The sequence below is a fragment of the Dipodomys merriami genome, unplaced genomic scaffold, assembly GCF_024711535.1.
Source record: "Dipodomys merriami isolate MVZ:Mamm:240054 unplaced genomic scaffold, mDipMer1.0.p SCAF_163, whole genome shotgun sequence".
In the NCBI taxonomy this organism is placed as follows: domain Eukaryota; kingdom Metazoa; phylum Chordata; class Mammalia; order Rodentia; family Heteromyidae; genus Dipodomys; species Dipodomys merriami.
The window spans coordinates 694,395-720,055 of record NW_027202971.1 but is presented as its reverse complement, the minus strand read 5'-3'; the positions used below and the strand labels follow the sequence as shown (position 1 = coordinate 720,055).

Genomic DNA, 25,661 nt, shown 5'->3' with positions numbered 1-25,661 from the left:
TCAGGGCGGGAGGCGCAGCAGAGCTCGGGCCCCTGCAGGCCGCTGGTGCCAGGAAAGAGCAGAGGCAAAGTGCGCTGCAGCCTGCAGGCTCTGCTGTGGATTCTCAGGCCCCAGTGGCCTGTTTTTCTGGGAAGCAACGACTTCTCCTTCCACAGAATCAGTGCCGCTCTGGCTCTGTGCCAGCCCCAGAGGCTCTCAGGGTGAGGAAGTGTCTGTCCATCTGTCTGCCTGCGGCTCCTCTTCTTCCTCCTCGCGATGCTCCCCAGTGTCCCCCCTCCCAGCTCTTTCCCCGGACTGTCCTCTATCCAAGTCTACTGCTGGTGTCAGCAAATCTTACCTGTGACCAGAAGAAGGAAGGTGTGAAGTTGTGAAGCCATCCTAGGCACTCCTTCAAGTCATCATCATCATCATCATCATCATCATTTACTCTGGCGCTAGTACTGAGGCTTGAATGTGTGGCCTCACATTCAGCCTGTTTTTGCTCAAGCCTGGCCCTCTATCACTTGAGCAGTGACTACACTTGCAGCTTTTAGGACTTTATTAACTGGAAGATAAAGAGCTTCTCAGATTTGTCTGCCTGGGCTGGGTTGGAACCTCAAGCCTCAGACCTGCCTTTTGAGGAGCTAAGATTACAGGTGTGCGCATCGGATCCCTGGCTCAGCACTGTCATTAGGTTTTTGTTTTGTTTTGTTTTTTCTTTCGGGCTGGTCTGCCCCGCATAGCTCAGGCCAGCCTCCAGCCCGGGCTGCGGGGGCCACTCACAGGACGGCCCCTGCGCCCAATACGCCCGGCCCGGCCCAGCGAGGCCCGGCCAGAGCCCAGCGCGCCCCGGCCCGGCCCAGCGCGCCCCGGACACGTTGTTAGCTGATTATAAAGCAAACACCCGATATTTCCCGTGTTTTCCCCGCTGCGGTGCCAGGCAGGCGCCCCGCCGCCGCCGAGGTACAGCCGGGCTCTCGGTTAAGCTAAATAAATAAACGTGTGCCGTGGGGATGGCGCCCGGGATCCCCTCATCCACGACCAAGAAGGACCTGGCGGCGGGGCGAGGGCGGGCGCGGCGGAGACGCAGGCGGCTCCGCGCGGGCGGGAGGCCGGCGGGCGGCGGGGGGCGGCGGGGGCTGTCCCGGCGCGGCCGGGGGCGCGGGGACCCCCCCCCTTATTCACCGCCGGGTCGTGGCGGAGCCTGACTCGACCCCTCCCTGGCGGCGGCGGCGGCGGGGAGGGGCCGGGCCGGGCCGGGGGGCCGCGCGCGGGGCTGCGGGTCCCGGGCGCGGAGGCGGGGTGCTGGGGCGGCGGGCGGGGCGCGGGCGCGGCGGCCCCGGGACGCCCGGGGCGGCGGGAGGGGGCGCGGCCCGCGCCGGGCGGGGTCGGGCGCCGCGCTCCGCGTCCCCGCGGGGGAGACGGCGCGGTGACCCTCCCAGCCGCCGCCGTCGCCATCGCCGCGCCCCCGGGCCGGGCGCCCCGCGCCATCCGGGCCGCACCCCGCTCCGATTCCCAACTTGGGAGGCGCCGCGGGGCTGCGCACGCCCGCCCGCCCGCCCCGCGCATCCCCGCGCCCCCGCCGAAGCCCGCCGCCGCCGGAGCGGCCGGGCCCGAGCGGGACCGCGCATCCCCGCGCGCCCCCGCGGCCCCGGGAGCGCGGACCGCCCAGCCCGGGGAGGGCCCGGCCGGCGCGGCCTCGGCCGCCCCAAGTTTGGCAGCCGCACTAGTCGCCGGGCGGCGGCGGCGGCCGCCATGGAGGAGGAGCGGGGGTCGGCGCCCGCGGGGTCGGCGCTGGAGAAGAACGTGGCCGAGCTGACCGTCATGGACGTGTACGACATCGCGTCGCTCGTGGGCCACGAGTTCGAGCGGGTCATCGACCAGCACGGCTGCGAGGCCATCGCGCGCCTCATGCCCAAGGTCGTGCGGGTCCTGGAGATCCTGGAGGTGCTGGTCAGCCGCCACCACGTCGCGCCCGAGCTGGACGAGCTGCGCCTGGAGCTCGACCGCCTGCGCGTGGAGCGCATGGACCGCATCGAGAAGGAGCGCAAGCATCAGAAGGTGGGCGGGGGCCGGGACCCCCGGGCGGGGGCACCCGGGCCGAGCTGGTGGCCCTGTGCCTTGGCCAAGTTGCTTAACCTCTCTGGGCTTTGTTTTTCCGCTCCGTCCCGCTGTGATCACAATGGCATCCCTCCGCGGAGAGGGCCGGGGGAGGGGCGGGGGGGGGGTGATCCTGGTAGTGATCCTCCGGAAGTGAAAACACTCCCCAGAAAGTGTGGCCCAGTAATTCATCCCACCCCAGATCTCCCGCCCAGAGCCACGAGATGACCTCCAGCGGGGGCCCAGGCTGTGGGTTCACCTTCGCAACTGTCTCCCGGAGGACCCGGTTCTGTTAGCGGGTTCCCTGAGGGAAAGCGCTCCCTGCCTTCCTTTATCTCCTGGAACTCCGAGGAGGAAACGGAAAGATACGGGGTGGGAGAGAGAGGGTCCCGGCCCCAGGGGAGGTGATTTACGTGGGGACAGCTTTAAGGCCAAGTGTCCACCTGGAGCAGAAGTCTGGGAATCCCAGCCTCCCCACTGGGAGAGAGCAGAGGCGCCTGGGGAGAAGGAAGTGGAGACGACGTTTCCTGCCCCGGCCTCAGCCCCGCTCCTGTCAGACCCTTCCGACTAGACTGAGAATGGGAGGAAATGGCTATCCTTGGGGAGCTGGAGAAGGGCCTGGCTGCTGTGTGGATTCAGGAAATATAATTGGCCTCTCTGAGCATCCCTGTCAGGCCATCCCCCATTGGGCACTGGGATGGATAAGTGTGTTTTCAAGGAAATTGGCCCCAGCTGGGTGTGCTGCGTTTAACCTGTGTGCCACAGACCGGTCTCAGTGTGTGCAACCTCAGGATCCCCTATCCTGGAGTCAAGAGGGATGCTCCGCTCTTGTGCCGGTGCCCGGCTGAGTTTCCTGCAGGCTGTGTGTGCATGGCGTATCACCTAGGCTCTCTGTTCCTCAGTCTCCCAGATGTGAACGGGATAATCTTAGCCTGTGTCTTGTTGGGTGGTGGGGAGGATGGGGGTTAGTTTACACAGAGTACTGTGGCCAGGGCTTAGCTGTGTCCCTTGTTACCTGAGACAGGACAGAACTGTCACTGAACTGTCCACAGGCTGAGACCCAGGCACCTTTGCCTCTCTCCTCCCTCCTGGGGGACCAGGAGGAAGAGGCTCTGACCCCCCCCCATGCCCTGTCCAGCAGCGCCCTTGCTCACCAGGACTGAGGTCCAGTGACCAGCCAGCCAGCTGCACCTGTTGCTCTGTGAAGCAGACAGCCAGGAAAGCAGCCACGGGGAACAGCCAGGTGCTCCCTGAGGGGCCTGGATAGACCCTCAGCCCTGCAGTCCTGTGGTGGACACTCTGGACAGAGAACCCTCAGTGAGGCCCGAGGTACAGAATGAAGCCCAGCACAGCCCTCGAGGGACGGCAGGCGGGGCCCAGGCCCAAGGCAGAGCAAGCAAGCCCCCAAATGCACTTCTCAGCAGCTGCTGGATGTCCCCAGTGTGGCTCAGGCCACTGGGCAGGAATTTAGATTTTTTGGGGGGAGGTCCAGTCGTGGGGCCTGAACTCTGGGCCTGGGTGCTGTCCCTCAGCTCTTCAGCTCAAGGCTAGCGCTCTACCACTTGAGCCACAGCGCCACTTCTGGCTTTTTTCTTTTTTCTTCTGTGGTGCTGAGGAATCGAACCCAGGGCCTCATGCATGCAAGGCAAGCGCTCTACCACTGAGCCACCTTCCCAGCTCCCGCCCCTAGATATTTTATACTCGTTTTTTGTTACCATGTTTGTGCTGTCTGGCCTGTACTTCCCCGGCCTCATGCTCGCGTCCAACCGCTTTGCGCTCTGACTGACAGGACTTGGACTGGATAGCCCGAGGAGGGAGATTTTTATTTTATTCAAATTATTTTCCTGGTACCGGTGGTTCATGTCTGTAATCCTAGCTACTCAGGAGGTTGAACAGGAAAATCCATGAAACTCATTTCTCCAATTAACTACCCAGAAAGCCTGAAGTGGAGAGGTGGCTTATGTGGTAGAGCACCAGCCTTGAGCAACAAAACTGAGTGAGAACTAGAGACCCTGAGTTCAAGCTCCAGTATCAGCACTATTAAAAGGAAGAGAAAAGAACGCTGAGGTTCAAGTTTGGCTCAAGTCATCTCCAGTGAATGCTAGGAGCAATCTCCACATACTTAGTGGCTCCAAGCTGCAGAAATTGATGCTCACACAGCTAGTATGTGCTATGAACCAGGGAGCTACCGTGTGGGGCCAGGTTTGGACTCATGTGGGTAATGACTGTGCATAACACCCCGTGAAGACCCAGGGGTTTGGGGTCAGAAATGGGTCTTACTGGGTTTCAGGGGAGCTCAGTTTTGGGATCGGGGCTTCGCATCCTTAAGGCCCTGGCTTCCACTCTAGCATCTCAATAAATGATCATAATAGAGTCAGACACCGGTGCCTCACTCATCTTCCTAGCTACCTGGGAGGCTGAGATTAGAAGGATCACCATTCAAGGCCAACCCAGGCAGAAGAGTTTGAGAAAGTCCTTCTCAACTGATAGCTGAGCATGGTGATGCGTGCCTGATCCCAGCTATCATAGGAAGCTGAAAATAGGTAGAAATGAGACCCATCTCGAAAATAACCAGAGCAGAGAGGGCTAGGGGTGTGGCTCAAAAAGAACAAACTTGCAGGAGAATCTGAGCTCAGATTCTCTACGGCCAAAAAGTAAAATAATAGGGCTGGGAAGGTGGCTCAGTGGTAGAGCGCTTGCCTTGCATGCCTGAGGCCTTGGGTTCAATTCCTCAGCACCACATAAGCAAAAAGAAAAAAAGCTGGAAGTGGTGCTGTGGCTCAAGTGGTAGAACGTTAGCCTTGAGTTGAAAAGCTGAGGGACAGTGCCCAGGCCCAGAGTTCAGGCCCCACGACTGGACCAAAAAAAAAAAAAAAAAAGTAAAATAATAACAGTAATAAATACAAGGTGTTGGACCTGGGCCAGCTGGGAGCAGTGAGGGGTGGGGGGTGGGGAAGGTCATGTGACCTGTCTGTCATTCTACCACTTGTCATCCAGCCTGGCTGTCCCCTCTGGTGACCTTGGAGCAGGGCGTGGGCACTGCGTTGCCCCTCCTTCTCCTTCCCCCTGCCACCGGCTGCCTGGCAAAGCAGGGGTTTGGAAAGTTATTTAGGAAGTGAGTGCCGGCTACACTGGACATCCGGCCACCTGTCAGCTTGTAGGAAGGGCCAGGATCAGTGGACATGTCTGGGCCCCTTCTGGGTGCTGGACACCGTTTCAAACCACTGTGTAGAGTAATGGTCTGCTTCCCTTAGCCGCCCTTAGAGGAGGAGGCTCCGAGGCTTCCTCACTTCCCGGACAGGAAAGGTTGAATCACTTGTTCGGGCCCATCAAGGGAGGCTCTTCAGCTAGTGACCAGCTCTTGAGTGGCAAGCAGGGACAGGACTCGGGGAGGGTGGACAGGCTCCAGGCTGCCGGCTTCCCCATTACCAAGTATCCTTTGTTTTGTTTGTTGCTGATACCAGGTCTTGAACTCAGGGCCTGGGTGTTGTCCCTGAGTTTTTGAGCTCAAGGTCGCTGTTCTACCACTTGAGGCACAGTTCCACTTCCAGCTTTTTGGTGATTAACTGGAGATAAGACTCTCAGATATTATCATTCCAGCTGACTTCAAAGCATGATCCCCAGATCTCAGCCTCCTGAGTAGCTGGGATTGCAGGCCTTGGGTCTTGTGGGGAAGGACACAGCTAGCCCCAAGCCTCGCCCATCTAGGCTGCTTCATCTGGGGGGAGGAGGGCAGAGGAAGCCGCTGTGCTGGGCAGGTTGTGACCCTGGCTGTCCCCCGGCCTGGCAGGAGCTGGAGCTGGTGGAGGACGTGTGGCGTGGGGAGGCCCAGGACCTCCTCTCGCAGATCGCCCAGCTGCAGGAAGAGAACAAGCAGCTCATGACCAACCTCAACCACAAGGATGTGGGCTTCTCTGAGGACGAGTTCCAGAAGCATGAAGGTAAGGCTGGCTTGATCCTCCCGCTTGGTCACTGCCAAAGCATTTGGCTCCTCTGGGCCTGTAGGTGTGAAGCCACTGGCCAGAAAGGAGGAGTCTGGCCTCTGTTTATAGATGATACCAGCGGTGACAGATTCCCCTCCCCAGAGTCGGGCTCAGACCTAGCCCTCCTGAGGCTCACGTTTGCCTGTCAGGTGATCAGGGTGTGAACTGATGCATGGACGGCAGGGCACCAAACGGTCAGCAGGTGGACACGCTGAGGCAGGGCGCAGGGCATGCCTGGAGCTGCCTTTGGTACTAAGGCCCCAGCGCAGTCCTGACCAGCTGACACAGTGAGCCATTAAGAACCGTAGGCAAGAAGCAAATACAAAGCCAGGCACTGGGGGTCACACTTATCATCCCAGCTACTCAGGAGGCTGAGATCTGAGAATCGAGGTTCAAAGCCAGCCTGGGCAGGAAAGTCTGATTTTTTTTTTTTTTTTTTTTGTCGGTTGTGGGACTTGAACTCTGGGCCTGGGCGCTGTCCCTCAGTTCTTTAGCTCAAGGCGAGCACTCTACCGCTTGAGACACAGCACCACTTCCGGTTTTCTAGTGGTTTATTGGAGAAAAGAGTCTTACAGACTTTCCTGCCCGGGCTGGCTTTGAACCTCGATCCTCAGATCTCAGCCTCCTGAGTAGCTAGGATTACAGGCATGAGCCACGAGCACCCGGCTTTTTTTTTTTTTTTTTTTTTTTAATGGTCATGGGGCTTGAACTCTGGGCCTGGGCTCTGTACCTTAGCTCTTCAGCTCCAGGCAAGCGCTACCACTTGAGCCACAACGCCACTTCCAGTTTTCTGGTGGCTTATTGGAGATAAGACTCTCATGGACTTTCCTGCCCTCCTGGGCTGGCTTTGAACCTCAGTCCTCAGATCTCAGCCTCCTGAGTAGCTAAGATTCCAGGTATAAACCACCAGCGCCTGGCTTGTGAGATTCTTATCTCCAATTACGCACCCAAAAAAAAAAAAGCCAGAAGTGAAGGTGTGTTTGGCTCAAGTGGTAGAGCACTAACCTTGAGCAAAAAAAAGCTCAGGGATAGCACCCAGGCCCTGAGTTCAAGCCCCACAACTAACCAAAAAAAAAAAGAGAGAGAGAAATTTTTTTAAATACTTTAAGTTGGGTGCACTAGTGCATGTCTATAATTCATGCACTTAAGAAGGCTCTCACAAGTTCAAAGTTGGCCAAGGCTAACCAATGAAATCCTATCTTAAAAAAAGAAGAAAAAAGGAAAATGTCTAACTGGGCTGTCCATGTCTCAGCCTGACTATATTACTGCCTTGGCCAGCTTCTTATTTTTTGAGACTGCAGCCTTGTCTGAAATGTGGGTATCCCCAGGCAGGGTTGGTGAGTGAGCGTTTTGGGGAATACTAGGGGAATATGTTGTTACCTATTTTAAAAGAGTCCTATGGAGATGTCATCCGTCTGCTCTACGATTCACCTTCGTAAGTGGACAGTCTCTAGTCCACTCAGAGTTGTTACCCAGGGCCACAGTTTTGAAAGGTTTTCATCACTAAAAAAAAAAAAAAAAAACTCCAGGGAAGCCGGGCACCGGTGGCTCATGCCTATAATCCTAGCTACTCAGGAGATTGAGATTGGAGGATCGCAGTTCAAAGCCAGCCCGGGCAGGAAAGGCCGAGACTCTTATCTCTAGTAAACCACTAGAAAACGGGAAGTGGTGTTGTGACTCAAGTGGTAGAGCACTAGCCTTGAGCTGAAGAGCTGAGGGACAGCGCCTAGGCCTGGAGTTCAAGCCCCATAACTGACCAAAAAACCAAAAAAACCAATTCCAGAACAGTGAAAGGCTGGTGATACATACCTGTAATCCCAGCACTCAGGAGGCTGAGGCAGGAGGATCTTGAGTTTGAGCCCATCCTGGGCTACATAGCAAGACCATGTGTCCAAAAACAAGAAAGGAAGAAGAGAGGGAGGAAGGGACCCCACACCTTTCAGCTCTAGTGGCTGCTTGCCCTGCCCATCCTGGCTCCAGCCTTTCCGTTTCTCCCCATGCACCTGCCCACCATGGAGGTTTTGAGGAGTGGCGGCCTCCGGGGTGAGGCCTTTTGCATCTGGCTTCTTTGCCTTAGCACAGTGTGTTTGAACTTCCTCTCGGTTTGCTATGGCAGTGATTGTTTGGTTCCATAGGACAGGTCACAGCAAGAGCTGTACTGGTTTGTCTTTCACTACTGTAAATCATGTGCCAGTGAGCAGTGAACATCTCTCTACCTGCACAGTGCAAATGCCTTCCCTCTTTGAGAGGTGGGCCGAGGATGCACCTGCTGGGTCATGGGGGAAATAAGCTGAACCTTTTTGGGAATGTGTGTGTATGCGCACATGTGTGTGCATGTGTGCCTGTGTCAGTACTGGGGCTTGACTGCAGGTTCTCTTGCTCTTCCTCATGGCTGGTGCTGTACCACTTAAGCCATGCCTCCAGGATAGCATGTTGCTGGTTAGTTGGAAATGGAGTCGTCCAGACTTTTTTGCCCAGGCTGACCTTGAACCTTAATCCTCCAGATCTCAGTTTCTGGAGTAGTCCCTGATGCTGGCTCTGTCATCCCCTTTTGTTGGTGATATTCCCACAGGGCACACAGGGGCCTGGGAGGTGACCCCCAAGCTATGGCTCTCAGAAGCCCAGCTCTCAGCCGCCTCACATCTGCACAGCGTCCTCCGAGCTCAGCTTGCTTTGCTCCCCAGCTCTCTCTGTGATGGCTGGGCTTGTCAGGCAGCAGCCCACACGTGTGTGTGTTGAAACCTTCTCGAGGGGCTTTCAGGGGGGGTCCCGCCGGCTCCCCAGGAGGACGCATCAGCAGCCGCTCAAGCCGGCCCCCGCTGCAGCCCCTGCCAGGACGGCGAGGCTGCCAGATGCCAGGCCTGCCTGCTTGGTTATTTTTATTTTGCATGGAAACCGTGGGAACACAAGGACAAGGCATCTCCTTCTGCTAGAGGAACAGCAGGCCCGTGGATCCCTGGGAGAAAGGAGCAGCCAGGATGGTGGGACTGCGCCCTGGTGGGCCCTGGAGCAGGTGCAGGGCAGCGGCTAGGGGGTCTGAGGATTTGGGGGTCTGACTCCTGGTGTAGATGGGGGACATGCTTTCACGGCCCCACTGGGCAGTCATGGGCACTGTACTCAGACCCCCTTTCACCACTTCCTGGAAGCTTCCAGATTAAAAAGCACCACCCTGTCCCCTGGTTTTACAACCATCTTGTGAATTGGCTGGCACCCAACAGAAACTACCTGTTAGCCAGGGGCAGGGGGAATCACTGGTGTCTCAGTATTGGACTGGGCAAGTGGGGTACAAAGAGAAGTTCAAAGGACTTAAAACCTCCAAGCCCGAAGGGAAGCCGGCCCCATGTTCACATACTGCAGGGCAGAATGATGTGGGATGAAATAAAAGGAATTTGGACTTTTTGTTAGAAAAAAAAATAAAAAAAAGAACAGGTACTCCTGCTCACGCCTATAATCCCAGCTATTCAGGAGGCTGAGATCTGAGGATCACAGTTCAAAGCCAGCCCTGGCAAACAAATCCAAGAGACTCTTAACTCCCATGAACTAGCAGAAAGCCCAGAGTGGAGCATTAGCTCAAGTAGTAGCCTGAAGCTAAAATGCTAAACCAGCATGGGAAGACCTAAATTCAAGTACCAGCATACACAAAAAAACCAGGTCCCAGTGGCTCACACCTGTTATCCTAGCTACCCAGGTGGCTGAATCTGAGGATCATGGTTTGAAGCCAGCCCAGGCAGGAAAGTTCTATGAGATTTTTTTTTTTTTTTTGTCAGTCATGGGGTTTGAACTCTGGCCTTCAGCGCTGTCCCTCAGCTCTTCAGCTCAAGGCTAGCACTCTACCACTTGAGCCACAGCACCACTTCCAGTTTTCTGGTAGTTTATTGGAGATAAGAGTCTCACAGCCTTTCCTGCCCAGGCTGGCTTTGAACCTCAATCCTCAGATCTCAGCCTCCTGAGTAGCTAGGATTACAGGCGTGAGCCACCATTGCCAGCTCTATGAGACTCTTATCTCCAATAAATTACTCAAAAAAAGCCAGAAATAGGCTGTGGCTTAAATAATGGAGTGAAGCTCAGGGACAGCACCCAGGCCCAGAGTTCAAACCCCAGGATATCAGTCACTGGATTTAGGGCCCAACCCTCATCCACGGAGACGTCATCCAAAGTAATTAGCTCTGCAGAGACCCTATTTTTTTAATTTTTTTATTGTGAAAATACTGTACAGAGGGGTTACAATTACACGGGCAAGATAATGAGTACATTTCTTTTTTTGGGGGGGGAGAGGGGGTCCAGTCGTGGGGCCTGAACTCTGGGCCTAGGCGCTATCCCTCAGCTCTTCAGCTCAAGGCTAGCGCTCTACCACTTGAGCCACAGCGCCACTTCCGGCTTTTTTCTTTTTTCTTCTGTGGTGCTGAGGAATCGAACCCAGGGCCTCATGCATGCAAGGCAAGCGCTCTACCACTGAGCCACCTTCCCAGCTCCAATGAGTACATTTCTTATCAAGCATTGTAGCCTCCTCCTTTCTTTCCCCTTCCCATCCCTTCGTATTCTCCCCCCCCACCCCCGTCTTCCCCATCAAAGTTATAAAATTCGTTTTTTGACATAACGACTTGTACATCTCATTGTTGTAATGGGTCCTCCTGTATCCCTGTTGATTTGTTTTTTCCCTTCCCCTCCACATATACCAACATCATATATAGTGAAAGCACTGATTATACCATGGGGGAGGGACATACAAAGCATAATCTTATAAATACGTTAGAAACAATCGCATGAAAGATCTCTCTCTTTTTTTTTTTTTGGTCAGTTGTGGGGCTTGAGCTCCAGGCCTGGGCGCTGTCCCTGAGGAATTCAGCTCAAGGTGCATGCTCTACCGCCTGAGCCATAGCGCCACTTCTAGTTTTCTGGTGGTTTTTTTTTTTTTTATTGTGATTAAATGATTACATAATTTCCCAAATTTCACAGTATTGTGGGATAGTGATACTCATTTAAAGTCACAAACTCATTCTAACTTTCCTGGAGCAAATTGTCTATCACGGTCTATAACATATAACGGTATACACATATACACCATACATGTGATCAGCAGCATGGGGTTATTTAGTAGTGGTTTGCCCAGATGAGTGGAAGCTCTTTGTTTCTTAAGTCCTGTTAATTTTGTCGTATCACCTAACATTTTGGATTTAGCATCCACTTATCAGGGAGACCATGTACCGTTTGTCTCTTCATTCTTGGCTTACCTCGCTCAACATGATTCCTTCTAGCTCCATCCATTTCCCTGCAAGTGCCATTATTTTGTCATTTCTAATGGCTGCATAATATTCCATTGTGTATAGATACCACAATTTTTGGATCCATTCATCTGTGGTGGGGCATCTGGGTTGTTTCCATATCCTGGCTTTTGTGAACAGTGCTGTAATAAACATGGAGGTGCATGTGTCCTTGTATATTGGTTCCTGTTGTTCAGGGTAGATGCCTAGAAGTGGTATGACTGGGCAGAGACCCTATTTTTAAACAGGGCTGTGTTCTGGAATTACGGGAAGGCATGGATTTGGGGGGATTGCATTTGATGATGGTAGGAACAGGACTCTGTAACCAGGCGCCTGAGCTTGAATCTCGGTGGGGTCACTGCCTGGACCCAGCAGGGCTGTGAGCCAGTGTGCACCTCCCAACAGGAGGCCTGGTGGCGGGGCTCAGCTTCTCACAGGACACCGTGAGACGGGTTCCTGTGGCAGAGCCCTGGGAGTTGCTGACCCCAGGCCTCAGTTCCACGTTCCCGCTGCCTACAGGCATGTCGGAGCGGGAGCGGCAGGTGATGAAGAAGCTGAAGGAGGTGGTGGACAAGCAGCGGGATGAGATCCGCGCCAAGGACCGCGAGCTGGGCCTGAAAAACGAGGACGTGGAGGCCGTGAGTGGCGCCCTCCCCCCCAGCTCCTCCCTCCTCTTCCTTCCTCCTCCCAGTGCCTGTCCTTGGAGGCCTCAGCCTGGACACTGACCCTGGGCAGTAGGAGGGAATGTGGTCCCTCAGTACCCCTGTCCCCCAGTACCACCTCTTGTGCCTCTGGAATCCAAGCCTGAGTTACAAGAAGGGTCCTCAAGGCATGCGACTTCCCCGTTGGGCAATTCAGCATGGTATATCAATCCTAACAAGACCCTTAGGTCCATCTGCCATAACAATATGTTAGTAACTACAAATTGCCCGTCTCTGGTGTCATCATAGTTCTTAAATATGAACAGATTTCTAACAGGGTCCGCCTGAAGGTGTGCAGTGTGCAACCTGAGCCACTGTACACGGCGACCCTGCACAACACCCTCTTCTCCCACAGCTACAGCAGCAGCAGACGCGGCTCATGAAAATCAACCACGACCTGCGGCACCGGGTCACCGTGGTGGAGGCCCAAGGGAAGGCTCTGATCGAGCAGAAGGTGGAACTGGAGGCAGATCTGCAGACCAAGGAGCAGGAGATGGGCAGCCTGCGGGCGGAACTGGGGAAGCTTCGGGAGCGGCTGCAGGGGGAGCTCAGGCCGAATGGAGAGGAGGAGCCGGAGGTGAGTGGGAAGCCGGAACTGAGGTAGTGCATGAGTCACTAATCACAGGGTGTCACATGCTCCCACTTCTAAACACAGACTCAGGACAGTTGAAAGTATAGAGATGGCCATAGCATTGCTCCTGAGGCCCAGGAGATGACTGGGCACCGGTGGCTCACCTGTAGTCCTAGCTACTCAGGATGCTGAGATCTGAGGATTGGGAGTGTGTGTGTGTGTGTGTGTGTGTGTGTGTGTGTGTGTGTGTGTGTGTGTGTGTGTGTGTGTGTGTGTGTGTGTGTGTGTGTGTGTGTGTGTGTGTGTGTGTGTGTGTGTGTGTGTGTGTCAGAGAGAGAGAGAGAGAGAGAGAGTCAGTCAGTGAATTTCCACACCACCTGCCTTTCTTGCTCCCGTTATTTGATACAGGGTTTCTCTTTTTGCTTATCTTTCTATTTATACTTCCCACTGAAGCTGGGATAACAGGCATGACCTGCCAGCACCTAGCTTTTTTTTTAATTTTTAATTTTTTGCCAGTCCTGGAACTTGAACTCAGGGCCTGGGCACTGTCACTGAGCCTCTCTGTGCTCAAGGATAGCACTTTGCCACTTGAGCCACAGCACCACTTCTGGCTTTTTCTGTGGTACTGAGGAATCAAACCCAGGGTTTCATACATGCTAGTCAAGTACTCTATCACTAAGCCACCTTCCCAGCCCCCTAGCTTTTTATTTTTATTTTATTTTATTTTATTTTTTTGTTGGTCGTGGGGCTTGAACTCTGGGCTTGGGCGCTGTCCCTGTGCTCTTCAGCTCAAGGCAAGCGCTCTACCGCTTGAGCCACAGCGCCACTTCTGGTTTTCTAGTGGGTTTATTGGAGATAAGAGTCTCATGAAGTTTCCTGCCCGGGCTGGCTTTGAACCACGATCCTCAGATCTCAGCCTCCTGAGTAGCTAGGATTACAGGCGTAAGCCACTGGCGCCCGGCTCCTAGCTTTTTATTGAGATGGAACTTTTCTGCCAGGGCTGGCTTTGAACCATGATCTTTCTGCAGCCTCACCGCTAGCTGGGAGGACAGGTGGGAGCCACCATGCTCAGCTACATCTGAATTTTCTTTTTTTTTTTTTTTTTTTTTTTGGGTCCGGTCGTGGGGCCTGATCTCTGGGCCTGGACGCTGTCCCTCAGCTCTTCAGCTCAAGGCTAGCGCTCTACCACTTGAGCCACAGCGCCACTTCCGGCTTTTTTCTCTTTGCTTATGTGGTGCTGAGGAATCGAACCCAGGGCCTCAGGCATGCAAGGCAAGCGCTCTACTACTGAGCCACCTTCCCAGCCCTACATCTGAATTTTCTAAGAAGCAGTTCAGGCCCAAGGGTGTCACAGGAACACCAGAGCCAGACCGCCTGAGTTCAAGTTCCAGTCCCCAGCAGCTGCCAGGCACCCACCTGTCTGGACACAACATGACTGAGGCTTAGGTTCTGCCTGGTGGGCCTGGAAAGTCCCAAGTGTGACCAGAGCACAGTTGTCCCCTCTGCTGGACCAGCTGCCGCTGCGGGCACTTCTGCGAGCCTGGTGACTGGGAGGCTGGGCCTCAGGGGAGAGGCCCAGGCCCCAGGCTGTTGCTGTCGGTGGCCTCTGGATGGCTTGTCGGCCTGTCTCCTGGGCATCATGGTATCTCTGATACCCTGGCTGTGCCCAGACAGGCTCCAGGGACCAGCAAACAAGGGCAGGAGCCTGGCTTGTCAGAGATAACCCTGGCCACCCTAATCCTCATGGAATGACCTGGAAGGGCCGCTGACCAGCCCTGCTGCCACCTGAGGAACAGGCTCAGGCTTTCTGGCCAGGCCTGGGCGGCCCCAGGAGTCCGTCTCCTGGCTTGTGGGACAGTAGTGCCCAAAGTCAGGGCTGCCCCACACCTGTCTGGGACTCTCCAGGCTCTGGGGATCAGAGCCATCCATCCCCAGAGGAAAGAACCGGGGGCCCTCCGTGTCCAGGCAGATATATATCAAGGAGGCACCCCAGCCCGGAGGGTTCAGAGCAAAGAACCCGGAAGTTGTGCAGAGTGCCCTTAGAAGTGGGGGCTGGGCTCTGTAGCAGGACCTTGTGGAAGGGAGAGAGCGAGGGAGGGAAGGAAAGCTATGCGGGGGCCAGAAGAGGCTCTTTGAGGTAAGGCTGTGCCGCTGCCTGAAGTGTGGGCACCCTGTGAGGCGGCCATGCGGGGAGGCCGCCTGTGCCTGCAGCCTCCCGGGGCAGCCCATGGGTCCGGTGTGACCCTGGGGGTTGTGGGCGCAGGGGTGCCCCCACCCCATTAGCGTGGTGTCTCCTTATCTAGTAGATCTGAGAACCCCGAGGAGGCGAGGAGGCGCCCAGCGTTAAAAGTCAGGGAGCAGGGCAACCCGCACCGCTCCTCCCCTGCCCGCCCCCACCAAGATGACCACAGTTCTGAGGCTAGCTCCCCGCCCAGACGGCCCAGCCTTGTTGCTGTCACCTGATCTGCCTGGCTCCAGGTGTCGCCTTTCAAGTGCCCCTTCTCAGAACAGTGTGTCCTCCGGCGGGCCGGGGCAGGGACCGCGGCCCGGGCTCTGTCTCCAAGAGACCTTGGCCTGGGCCTCACCCCTGTTCTGGCTGGAGTCCCCACCTCCCCTGCCTCTGTAAGGCTGAGGGTGGATGACATGTCCATTCCTGCCCCTCTTGCCCCCATTCCAGAACTTTCCTAGAGCTGGCTTGGTCTTTATCTGCTAGTAGACTATGGAAAATTGGAAGGGAGAGGGTGAGCCAGCGCCGTGGCCGTGGCCGGCTGACACGGGCAAAGCCTCCCTCACTGTAAGGAACACACGGAGCCAGTGGCTCTCGTCTATAATCCCAGTGACTCCGGAAACAGAGGTCTGAGGATCTCAGTTCAAAGCCAGCCTGGCAGTAATGTCTGTGAGGCTCTTTACCTGCAATGAACCTGCAAAAAGCTAGAGGTAGAGCTGTGGCTCAAGTGGCAAAGTGCCAGCCTTGAGGGAAAAAGCACCCAGGTCCTGAGTTCTAGACCCAGGACTGGCATCTCTCTCTCTGTCTCTGTCTCTGTCTCTCTCTCTCTCTCTCACACACACACAGAATAAACTTCTTTACTTGTCTTTTCCTACTGTTTCCTAAAAAGATGTCCCTGGGGAGAGGAGGCCGGGCAGGCAATGTAGTAGGATGCTGGGTGGCATCTGTGTCCCATGGGAGAGAAGCCCCTGGGAAGCGACTGTGTGTGACTTTATGTCCGATGACCAGGAGCGGAGAATTGTGTGGGGCAGTGGTCTTCCACCCACTTGAGCCGCAGGAGCAGAGAGGGGGCAGGTTTCCAAGGGAGGGCGGGGATTAGAGGCGGGTGCTTCTTCACTGGGGATGGCTTTGACTGAGCGGGTGGAGGCGGGACGCAGCCCTGCTGTTGAAGGGGCCTGCATCCACCTCCGCAGGAGCCCAGGCTACCTGCAAGGGCTTCAAATAAAGCAGGGCCCTGAGCAAGCTGCCCACGCGCAGGGGGTAGACGGTGACGGTGTGTGCCCACGCGCAGGGGGTGGACGGTGCAAGCTCCGTCAGGATGCAGAGTGGGTGCCGCCACCGGGGCTGCCAGGAATTCATTAGCAACATCTCTGCCCCCTCCAGATGGAGCCCAGCGGAGAGGAGGGCATCTCAGATGCGGAGAAGGCGGCCCTGGATCTCAAGGACCCCAACCGCCCCCGGTTCACGCTGCAGGAGCTGCGGGACGTGCTGCATGAGAGGAATGAGCTCAAGTCCAAGGTATTCTTGCTGCAGGAGGAACTGGCCTACTATAAGAGGTAAGAGTCCCTGGGCTGGGACCCGTAATGCCTCTGAGGGAGGCAGAGGTAGGAGGATCATGAGGGGAGGTCTACCCAGCATGTTAAAAGCCTAAAACCCAGTCTGAAAATAAGCTAAAGCAAAAAAGGGCTGGGGTGTGATAGAGCATGTGCCTAGCAAGTATGGGGCTGTTTAAAATCGTACAATCATAAATAATACAATTCAATAAATAATAAGTAACACAATTTAAATTAATAATTAAAAAAAAAAGCTGGTGCCAGTGGTTCATGCCTATGATCCTAGCAGCTTACAAGGCTGAGATCTGAGGATCATGGTTCAAAGCCAGCCCAGGCAGGAAAGTCTGTGAGACTTGTAACTACAATTCACCACTAAAAAGCCAGAAGTAGAGGTGTGGCTCAAATGGTAGAGCCCTAGCGTGGAGAAACAAAAAAGCTCAGGGACAGTGCCAAAGTCCTGAGTTCAAGCTCTAGGAATGGCAAAACAAAACAAAATTTAAAAAGCCAGGCATGAATGACTCACACCAGTAATCATAGCTGCTCAGGAGGCTGAGATTTAGGGATTCTGATTTGAAGCCAGCTGGCCCAGGAAAGTCTGTGAGATTCTCATCTTCAACCTTAAGTATTTTCAGAACATCCCATTAAAGATTTGCTCACTGATGGTGGCTCACACCTGTAATCCTAGCTACTCAGGAGGCTGAGATCTGAGGATCGCGGTTCAAAGCCAGCCCGGGCAGGAGAGACCGTGAGACTCCTATCTCCAATAAACCACCAGAAAACCGGAAGTGGCGCTGTAGCTCAAGTGGTAGAGCGCTCGCCTTGAGCTGAAGAGCTGAGGGACAGCTCCCAGGCCCAGAGTTCAAGCCCCACGACTGACAAAAAAAAAAAAAAAAAAAGATTTGCTCACTGGGCCGAAGGCTGAGCCCTCCTCTGATCGGCCATGTTGGTCGTCTGGAGGCCAGCCCTCAGGCAGGTATCTAGGCAGAGGTTACTGTCACCTTCATGGGTCTCTCCAAAGTATACATCTTCATCAGACCATTCCCTTCTGGAATGTTCCATTCCCTTCTGGAATGTTCCACTCTCAGAAGTTTTGACTGATTGGTCTCACACCTCTTAACTCTTCCAGCGAAGAATTAGAAGAGGAAAATCGAATACCCCCTCCTCCACCCATGGCACACCCGAGAATGTCCCCCCAGCCGGAGTCTGGGATCAAGCGACTGTAAGTGACTCTTTCAGCACATGGCTGGCTCTGCGTCTCCTGGGGTTAGCTCCTGAGTTCCTGTTCCCAGGGGCTCTGCCTGTTGCTAAGCACAGTGCGCTCATGGGCTTTCCCCTGCCTGGATGTTGAGTTCTTTCTGGGATCTCTGGGCAGAGGCTGGGGCAGCTGGGGGTGGGGGGGAGCTGTGGCTCATGCTCAGAGCTTGCTTGAGTTTGCAGCCTGTGGCTTTGGAATCAAGGACAGCGAGTGGGGCTGGGTGGAGGACTTGTGCAGCTTCAAGGCTCGAAAGCTGCGTGTGCATCTAGCCAAGTATGCATTAGTGCCAGATACAGGTACTGTGACCAGGGTCCCCCTCGGCTCAACAGGCTCTCTGGAGGGTCTGCAAATGTTTATAGACTTTCCTTTCCCCTGAAAAAGTGCAGATGTAACGCTGGGGATAATCTCCCGGGGGTTCCTGGACCCCTGCAGGCTGTCAGATAAAGGCCTGTGGTCTAGTTGAGTGGCTCCAATGTGAAGAGTTACTGTTTACCTACTGTGTAGCTCCATTCAGCTTCTAGGTCCTCCCCATAGTGCTGGTGGGTGGCAGTAATGTCCTTAAGGAATCCGAGTCACCTTCTGCAGCTGTAAGAGGTAGGGCCAGGATTTGAACCAGGCACCCTGGCCTTTGCAGGATGGCCTATTATATTCTCTCAGCCTCAGGCCCCCTACTTTTCCCATGACAATTATAGATTAGATCTCGACTACAATCCTAGCTACTCGGGAGACTGAGCCCTGAGAATCTTAGTTCAAAGCCAGCTTAGGTTAGGCAGATAAATCCCAGAGATTCTTTTTTTTTTTTTTTTTTTTGGGGGGTCCGGTCGTGGGGCCTGAACTCTGGGCCTGAGTCCTGTCCCTCAGCTCTTCAGCTCAAGGCTAGCACTCTACCACTTGAGCCACAGCGCCACTTCCGGCTTTTTTCTTTTTGCTTATGTGGTGCTGGGGAATTGAACCCAGGGCCTCAGGCATGCAAGACAAGCGCTCTACCACTGAGCCACCTTCCCAGCCCCAATCCCAGAGATTCTTATCTGCAATTCCCCATGCTCCCCCAGACCTGTGTCAGCAATGTGGAAGACTGTCAGCTCGGGAGTCAGTTTTATCCTATCTGAAAGTAGGTCAGATTCCTTGCCCCCACTCCCAGTCAGATTCACAGAAAACAGTCAAGTTTCATTGGCTCTGATTCTATCACATGATCAACCTGAAACCAATCACAGGATAGCACATTGTCAGGTCTATGTTTATATCATCATCCCTGAAGCTTAAAATAATTTATTTATTTATTTAAATTTTACTTATTTATTTTTTGTCTATCGTGGGGCTTGAACTCTAGGCCTGGGCGCTGTCCCTCAGCTCTTCAGCTCAAGGCAAGTGCTCTACCACTTGAGCCACAGCGCCACTTCCAGTTTTCTGGTGGTTCATTGGAGATAAAGAGTTTTATGGGGCTGGGATGTAGCTCAGTGGCAAAGCGCTTGCCTAGCAAGTGCAACGTCCTGGGTTCGATCCCCAGTACCAAAAAAGAAAAGACAAAAAAAAAAATACAGTTAAAAAAGAGTTTTATGGACTTTCCTGCCCAGGCTGGCTTTGAACCGTGATCCTCAGATCTCAGCCTCCTGAGTAGCTAGAATTACAGGCACAAGCCACTGGTCCCCAGCTATTTAATTGTCAGTCCTGGGACTTGAACTCAGGGCCTTTTGCTCAAGGCCATCACTCTACCACTTGAGCCACAGCGCCCCTTCCAGCTTTTTCTGGTTATGTGATACTGAGGAATCAAACCCAGGGTTTTTTTTTTTTTTTTTTTTGGGGGGGGGGCGGTTTCTGGTTGTGGGGCCTGAACTCTGGGCCTGGGCACTGTCCCTCAGCTCTTCAGCTCAAGGCTAGCACTCCACCACTTGAGCCACAGCGCCACTTCTGGCTTTTTTTTTTTCTTTTTGCTTATGTGGTGCTGAGGAATCGAACCCAGGGCCTCATGCATGCAAGGCAAGCGCTCTACCACTGAGCCACCTTCCCAGCCCCTCCAGGGTTTTATGCGTGCTAGGCAAGCACTGTACCACTGAGCCACCTTCCCAGCCCTATTTATTTATTTGTTGGTCCTGAAGCTTAAACTCTGAGCCTGGACGCTGTCTCTGAGCTGCTTTTGCTCAAGGCGAGCGTTCTTCCACTTGAGTGACTTCTGGATTTTTTTTTTTTTTGAGTAGTTTATTGGAGATTAAACTTTCTTGCTTGGGCTGGCTTCAAACTGGGATCCTCAGGTGTTAACCTCCTGAGTAGCTATGATTACAGGTGTGAGCCACCGGTGCCCAGCTAGCCTAACTTTTTATTTTATTTTATTTTTTGGGTCCGGTCGTGGGGCCTGAACTCTGGGCCTGGGTGCTGTCCCTCAGCTCTTCAGGTCAAGGCTAGCGCTCTACCACTTGAGCCACAACACCACTTCCGGCTTTTTTCTTTTTTCTTATGTGGTGCTGAGGAATTGAACCCAGGGCCTCAGGCATGCAAGTCAAGCGCTCTACCACTGAGCCGCCTTCCCAGCCCCCCTTAGTGTAACTTTTTAAATTCATTCAGTTCCCATGGATTGAAATTGGCCCTGTGTGATCCGAGTGCTAGCTTCATCTCAGGGGGTGGGAAGGCCCTTCAGTGTTAGTGTCATGAAACATTTGTAGTTGCTTCCAAAACTGGGCTGTTCTGACTTAAATATTCTATTCTAGTACCCTTATTTTAGACAGGGTAGTTAAAGTTCGGTCTTGCCAGTCTTGAATTGGGTGAAATCCAAAGAAGAGCCATCGGAGTGAGCCCCCAGGTAGAATTCTGCCTACACTAGAAGAGGCTAAGTGTCTGCCCTGCTTTTCCATATGGCTCCACTTGCCTTTTGCCTGTCCTCTGGTGGATGGGCGTGGGCTGGTGCTCTGAGCCTGGCACAGGAAGCAGATGGAAGGGAGGAGCCCCAGAGAGACAGACAGAGACAGGAGAAAGAGCGGGAGGCCAGCACCTCCTGTCCATGGGGCACAGGTGGCCAATCCCGTGGCAGCCCGGCCTTCCAGAGGACTGCTGGGGGAGCCAACTCTCACAAAAGGCTTTTGACAGACGCTGTGAGGACACTGGCTGCCTTTGTCCTGAGCTGCTGCCCGGAGCTGTGGCCTTCGAAGCCTAGGCTGGGAAGAGTCCAGGGCAGGGACGGGTCTTCCTGGGGAGAGCTGGCTTGAAAGTCCTTAGGTGGCTCAGCACACCGTCCTCCCCTCCCCCTTTCGGGCTGTTTGCTGTTTGGTCTCCTCTTCCTGTGCTTTGGGCAGTGTCAGCTCAGCTCTCCCCGTCCCCCCCCCCCCCCCCGCCCAGGGTTTTCCCCACCTCTCACCCCCCAGCAAGTAGTAATCATCACCAAGGAGGACTGAAGGCCTCACCAGCAAGGAGCACTTGTGCGGGGCAGCTATCCTGACTTCTCAGATGAGGAAACTGAGTCCCAGGGCAGCCCCTAGATTTCATTTAGACTAAGCCGGTACTAGCTGGGAATGCTCAGGGTCAGGCATCCCCTCCCCCCCACCCCCACCCCCGCTGCTTTCCGTCCTCCCCTCCCCAGGTCCCCAGCCCTGGCTGCCTGCCTGCGTCCCTTATCTCAAAGGCACCACGAGCTAGAAATGGCACAGCCGGCATTTCTGAGCTGAACACAACAAGGGAAGCAGAAACTCCTGCTGCCAGCCACAACAGTGTGCCTGCCGGGCATCCAAGAATAGCGGGTGACCCTGCAGCGCTGGCCAAAGAGGGTGGACTGGTGTGGCCCAGGAGGTCATTCGGGGGCACCAAGTGACTTCACCAGTCCCCAGGGACCAGCACCACCTCCTTGTGTTTTGGCCTCACAGTCCCGTTCCCCCCCCCCCAGTGGCCTTCTGCCAGGCAGGGGCAGGAGGCTGGTAGGGACACTGGAGGGAGGCTGCTGGGCCGGCAGGGGGGCCTTGGCTTAGACCTGGATTATAGAACCGGAAAGGGTGGCTTTGGTGCAGGCGGCTGCCCCCAAATGGTGGCAGGGACAGTGCCTTCTGTCCCTGTCCTCCTCCCCGCCGCCGCCCCTCCTCCAGCCAGCAGGAAATAGCTTCTCACACCGCCCCTGACTCTTCTGGAATGCCACTTGCTAGAACTTCATTTGGTTTGAAGCTTCCAGAAACACTGGGTGGGGAGACAGAAGTTAAAGCTAGCTACGCCACCTCCAGAACACGCGTGCTGGGCCACACAGACACAGCAGGGAAGTGGCCGTCGCTCCGCAGCTGGCACCTGCGGCAAGGGACTGCAGTCGGGAAGCCCTGTGGGACACACACGTCACTTGGCTGGGATACTCCAGGTGACAAATCTGGCCCCTGACCAGGCCCCCAGCGAAGCCCAGCAGTCCAGGCAAAGCATCCATGCTGGGTCTGAGCGGCTGCCAGGCAGGGACGGCGTCCTGGCACAGGTGGTGCAAAGAAGGGGGACGTGGAGCCCCTGCAAGCCACCAGTGCCCGGCCATCTGGCCTCCGCGGATTGAGCCCATTCACTTAGCAAAAGGCTCTGGGAGGCCTCCCGTCTGCTGTGAAAGGCAAAGGCACTGAACCCCCAGATCCCCAAATCTCCAAATGGTAACGACTTTACACTTTTTTTTTTTTTTTTTTTTTTTTTGCCAGTCATGGGGCCTGAACTCTGGGCCTGGGCGCTGTCCCTCAGCTCTTCAGCTCAAGGCTAGCGCTCTGCCACTTGAGTCACAGCGCCACTTCTGGCTTTTTCTGCTTATGTGGTGCTGAGGAATCGAGCCCAGGGCCTCATGCATGCAAGGCAAGCGCTCTACCACTGAGCCACCTTCCCAGCCCCCGACTTTACACTCTTTAGAGCAGACAGCAAACCCACTTTTCAACGCGAGCCCCGGCGGCCTGGCAGGCATCTCTTCAGCCCTGCGCTCAGCACAGGGTCAGGTGACCGTTGAATGAGGGTCAGGGACACAGTGTCTCTGCTTCCGGTCCTTGTCCTTGTGTCCTCGGCTGGCTGTCACCTCTGCTGTGGGCGCATGGAGACATGGAGGAGAGCCAGCGGTCGCCACAGAGCTCCTAGAGCATGCTGGCCTCCCCCTTGCCCACGCCAGGCCACGCTTCCCTCGTGGCTGTCCCACACTCTATACTTCCTTGGGTGACAACCAGCTCAGATGTCACACATGAGCTTAAGCAATGTAGTGTATTCCATAGATCATGGCTCTGGATGCCAGAGTCCAAGATCAAGACTGCGAGCAGGAGAACCTGTTTGGGTGCTCTGCTCTTTGGGGGTTTGCTGGCCATCTTGGGCCTGTGGGAGAGAAACGTCACCCATTTCTGCCTCTGTCACCGCATGACGCATGCGCGCATGTCTGTATCCAGATTTCACCATTTATAAGTAAGGGTGCTGGTTCTCTGCTAGGGCCACGCTCTGCTGTGACTGCCTCCTGTTTCCCCTCCGGTCACACGCAGGGGTACTACGGGCACGGGGAGAGGGACGCAGGTCACTCTGGGGTGCACCCCTCAGCCGGGCTTCCTGGTCATGCCTCCTCTGTTTTTGTCTTCTGTGTCTCTCTGGACTTCTGGACCAGGATCTTTACAGCCATCTTGCCCATGGTGGCGGCTGGACTGATTGTAGATGACCCCGCGCTGCAGCCCGCCCGGAGACTCGTTTCCCTTGTAGGCACTGTGTGGGTTTGGGCTTCCGGGTGAGCCGTGCCGGGGGTGTGTGCGGCTGCCGCTGGGGCTGCATGGTGCTCGGCCACCTGTGTGTTGGCATCTGCAGACTGCAGACGCCTCTCATTGTGCTTGACCTACACGAGTGGAATTCTTGGCACCGTCACCGATAATTCTTTTTGTCTCTTCTGTTTCCCTTCTAAAAACCACCTTGCCCATGATCCAGTAAAGAAGGTTCTATAAGTGACGGGTCAGTAATCCACGCCCGGGTCCCGAGTGGCACTAACACTGTCTCTGATGCCCGTGCCATGCCCATAGCTTTCTAAACTGCCTGGTCTATCAGGGATCGGATGTGGGTCCATTGCCGTGGGTATGGGGGGGGGGCTGCCATCTCTGTGTTGGGAGTGCTAACTGGCTTTCCTGCTTCCTTCAGCCAGGTAGAGGCAAAACCTAACACATGTGGCTGCTATTTGGGGCCAGCTAATTCCCCAATCTCCTCATGCAAAGCCAAAGCATTCACACAGATCCCGCGGACACTGTGCCTTCATTGTCAGGGGCCAGGAGAATTTCCCTTGTGTACTTGGCTTGCCCTTGCTACCTTGGTCTACATTAGCTGTGCTGGGGAACCACTTACAGTGATGCATCCTAAGGGCTTCAGCATTAAATCTACTTTTGAAAGCCCAAACGCACCTACTGTGTCTCTCTCATCGCAGAAATCTGTCCCATGATTTAATAATAATGACCATGAAATCTGGGCCTTACTGTGCTGCTTCTGTGACTATATTAATGCATAACTATTGGAATCAGGACTACTGTTCATTTCCACCCTGTCATCTTGAACCCCACACAGGCCCTCAGGATCACTCAGTAGAGGACCTGCAGGGCCAGGACAGCAGCCCTGTGGTGCTAAGTTCACACTCAGCATGTGCAAGACCCGGGGCTGCGTCCCCAGCACTGCAGGAAAGGAAAGATATGATTGGTGTCATGAGAAGGACCCCAAGTAGTAGGCAGGTGGAACCCATACATCCACAGTATACACACAGACGCACACACACACACACGCACACGCACACGCACACACACACACACACACACACGCTGCTCACATGACCTCCAGGTGCTGAGATGAACGCCGTGGGGGAGCAAGCCCCTCCTGTGACCCCATCCTCCCCAGCTTCCCCGTCGTGAACCAGTTTGCACTTAGACCGCTGCTATGTCCCTGGCGTTGCAAGAAAGAAAGAAAAAAGGGATCTGCACAGCCCAGGGAAGGCTCTCATTTCTCTCTTTCTCCATTCTAAAAGGTTTAGCTTCTTCTCTCGGGACAAGAAGCGCCTGGCCAACACGCAGAGAAACTCACACATCCACGAGTCCTTTGGCCAGTGGGCAAACACTCACCGAGACGACGGGTACACGGAGCAAGGGCAGGAAGCCCTGCAGCACCTGTGACCTGTGACCTTGGACCCAGCCGTGTCCTCAGCCTGTGTGGCATTACTGCCTCATGCCTCTGGGGGCAGGGGCACCCTCAAAATGGACCTCAAACAAACTGTCGTTGAGGATGGACCTTGGAGAACTGATGCCAAATTCTAAAGAAAGGTTTATTTATGTCCAGGGTTATCACCGTTTATAATAGATGCCTCTGACCCTTAGGATATATATTTAATAGTCCTGTGAACTGAAGCCAGCTATTGCGTTAACTTTAGTAACCAACTTCTTCCAGCCAAATACATCACTCGCCGTTCTAATCGCTACTTGACTTGCTTTGTATAGTTTTAGTATAGTAGAGGTTTCATGGCGCCTTTGTTGTGCTTGAGCGGGAGGCAGCTTTTCATGATCGTGTGATTGTCAGGGAAATAGCTGTTGCACAGGATTGATCGACTGGACAGAGTGAGCAACTCCAGCACCAGCACTCACGGACAGGATGCCAGTCCTCCCCCTCAACCCTGCAAGAGGCAGCAGCCGCGCCCGAGCAGGCTGGCTTGGGCCCGGCTGAGGAAGTGTGCCTTGCAACCGCTTTGGGTTAGCACTGACCAAACATGCCGAGAATGATGCTGCGACAGTTCTTGCGTGCAGTTTTCTTTTCCTGGCATCCTCCTTTCCTTTTGGCATTCACCATGTGAAATACTTAGTCCCCTGCAGAGAAGACAAATCTCCCAAGAAAGCTGGGGGGGGGGGGGTGGTCTGAAACTCCTACCCACAGAATACCCAGAATACAGGGTGGGGCCTTACTCAGTGCATTCTGTTAGTTTGCTAAAAAACCAGGTGAAGCCAGGCAGCACAGCACACACCCATATGCTCAGAACTTGAAAGGCTTGAGGAATGAGGATCAAGAGTTTGAGGCCAGGGGCTGGGAATGCGGCTCAGTGGTAGAGTGCTTGCC

The 25,661-nt window shown here is 54.8% G+C and overlaps 1 protein-coding gene across 4 annotated transcripts; it reads left to right on the top strand.

The window, feature by feature from the left end:
- The first annotated feature begins 1,439 nt into the window (after nucleotides 1-1,439).
- Nucleotides 1,440-25,032, top strand: Rilpl1 (Rab interacting lysosomal protein like 1). 4 transcript variants are annotated; one of them, XM_070024853.1, is made up of 8 exons: nucleotides 1,440-2,040; nucleotides 5,870-6,020; nucleotides 11,843-11,961; nucleotides 12,380-12,601; nucleotides 16,206-16,378; nucleotides 17,502-17,594; nucleotides 23,200-23,287; nucleotides 24,586-24,675. In XM_070024853.1, the coding sequence occupies exons 1-8, from the start codon at nucleotides 1,735-1,737 to the stop codon at nucleotides 24,589-24,591; spliced, it is 1,158 nt and encodes a 385-aa protein (XP_069880954.1). In that variant the 5' UTR covers nucleotides 1,440-1,734; the 3' UTR covers nucleotides 24,592-24,675. The 4 variants fall into 4 exon arrangements, with proteins under 4 accessions (XP_069880954.1, XP_069880950.1, XP_069880951.1 ...); XM_070024849.1 differs by having other exon boundaries at nucleotides 1,443-2,040; nucleotides 23,200-23,298; nucleotides 24,586-25,032; XM_070024850.1 differs by lacking the exon at nucleotides 23,200-23,287 and adding an exon at nucleotides 23,511-23,534 and having other exon boundaries at nucleotides 1,445-2,040; nucleotides 24,586-25,032.
- The last annotated feature ends 629 nt before the right edge of the window (nucleotides 25,033-25,661 follow it).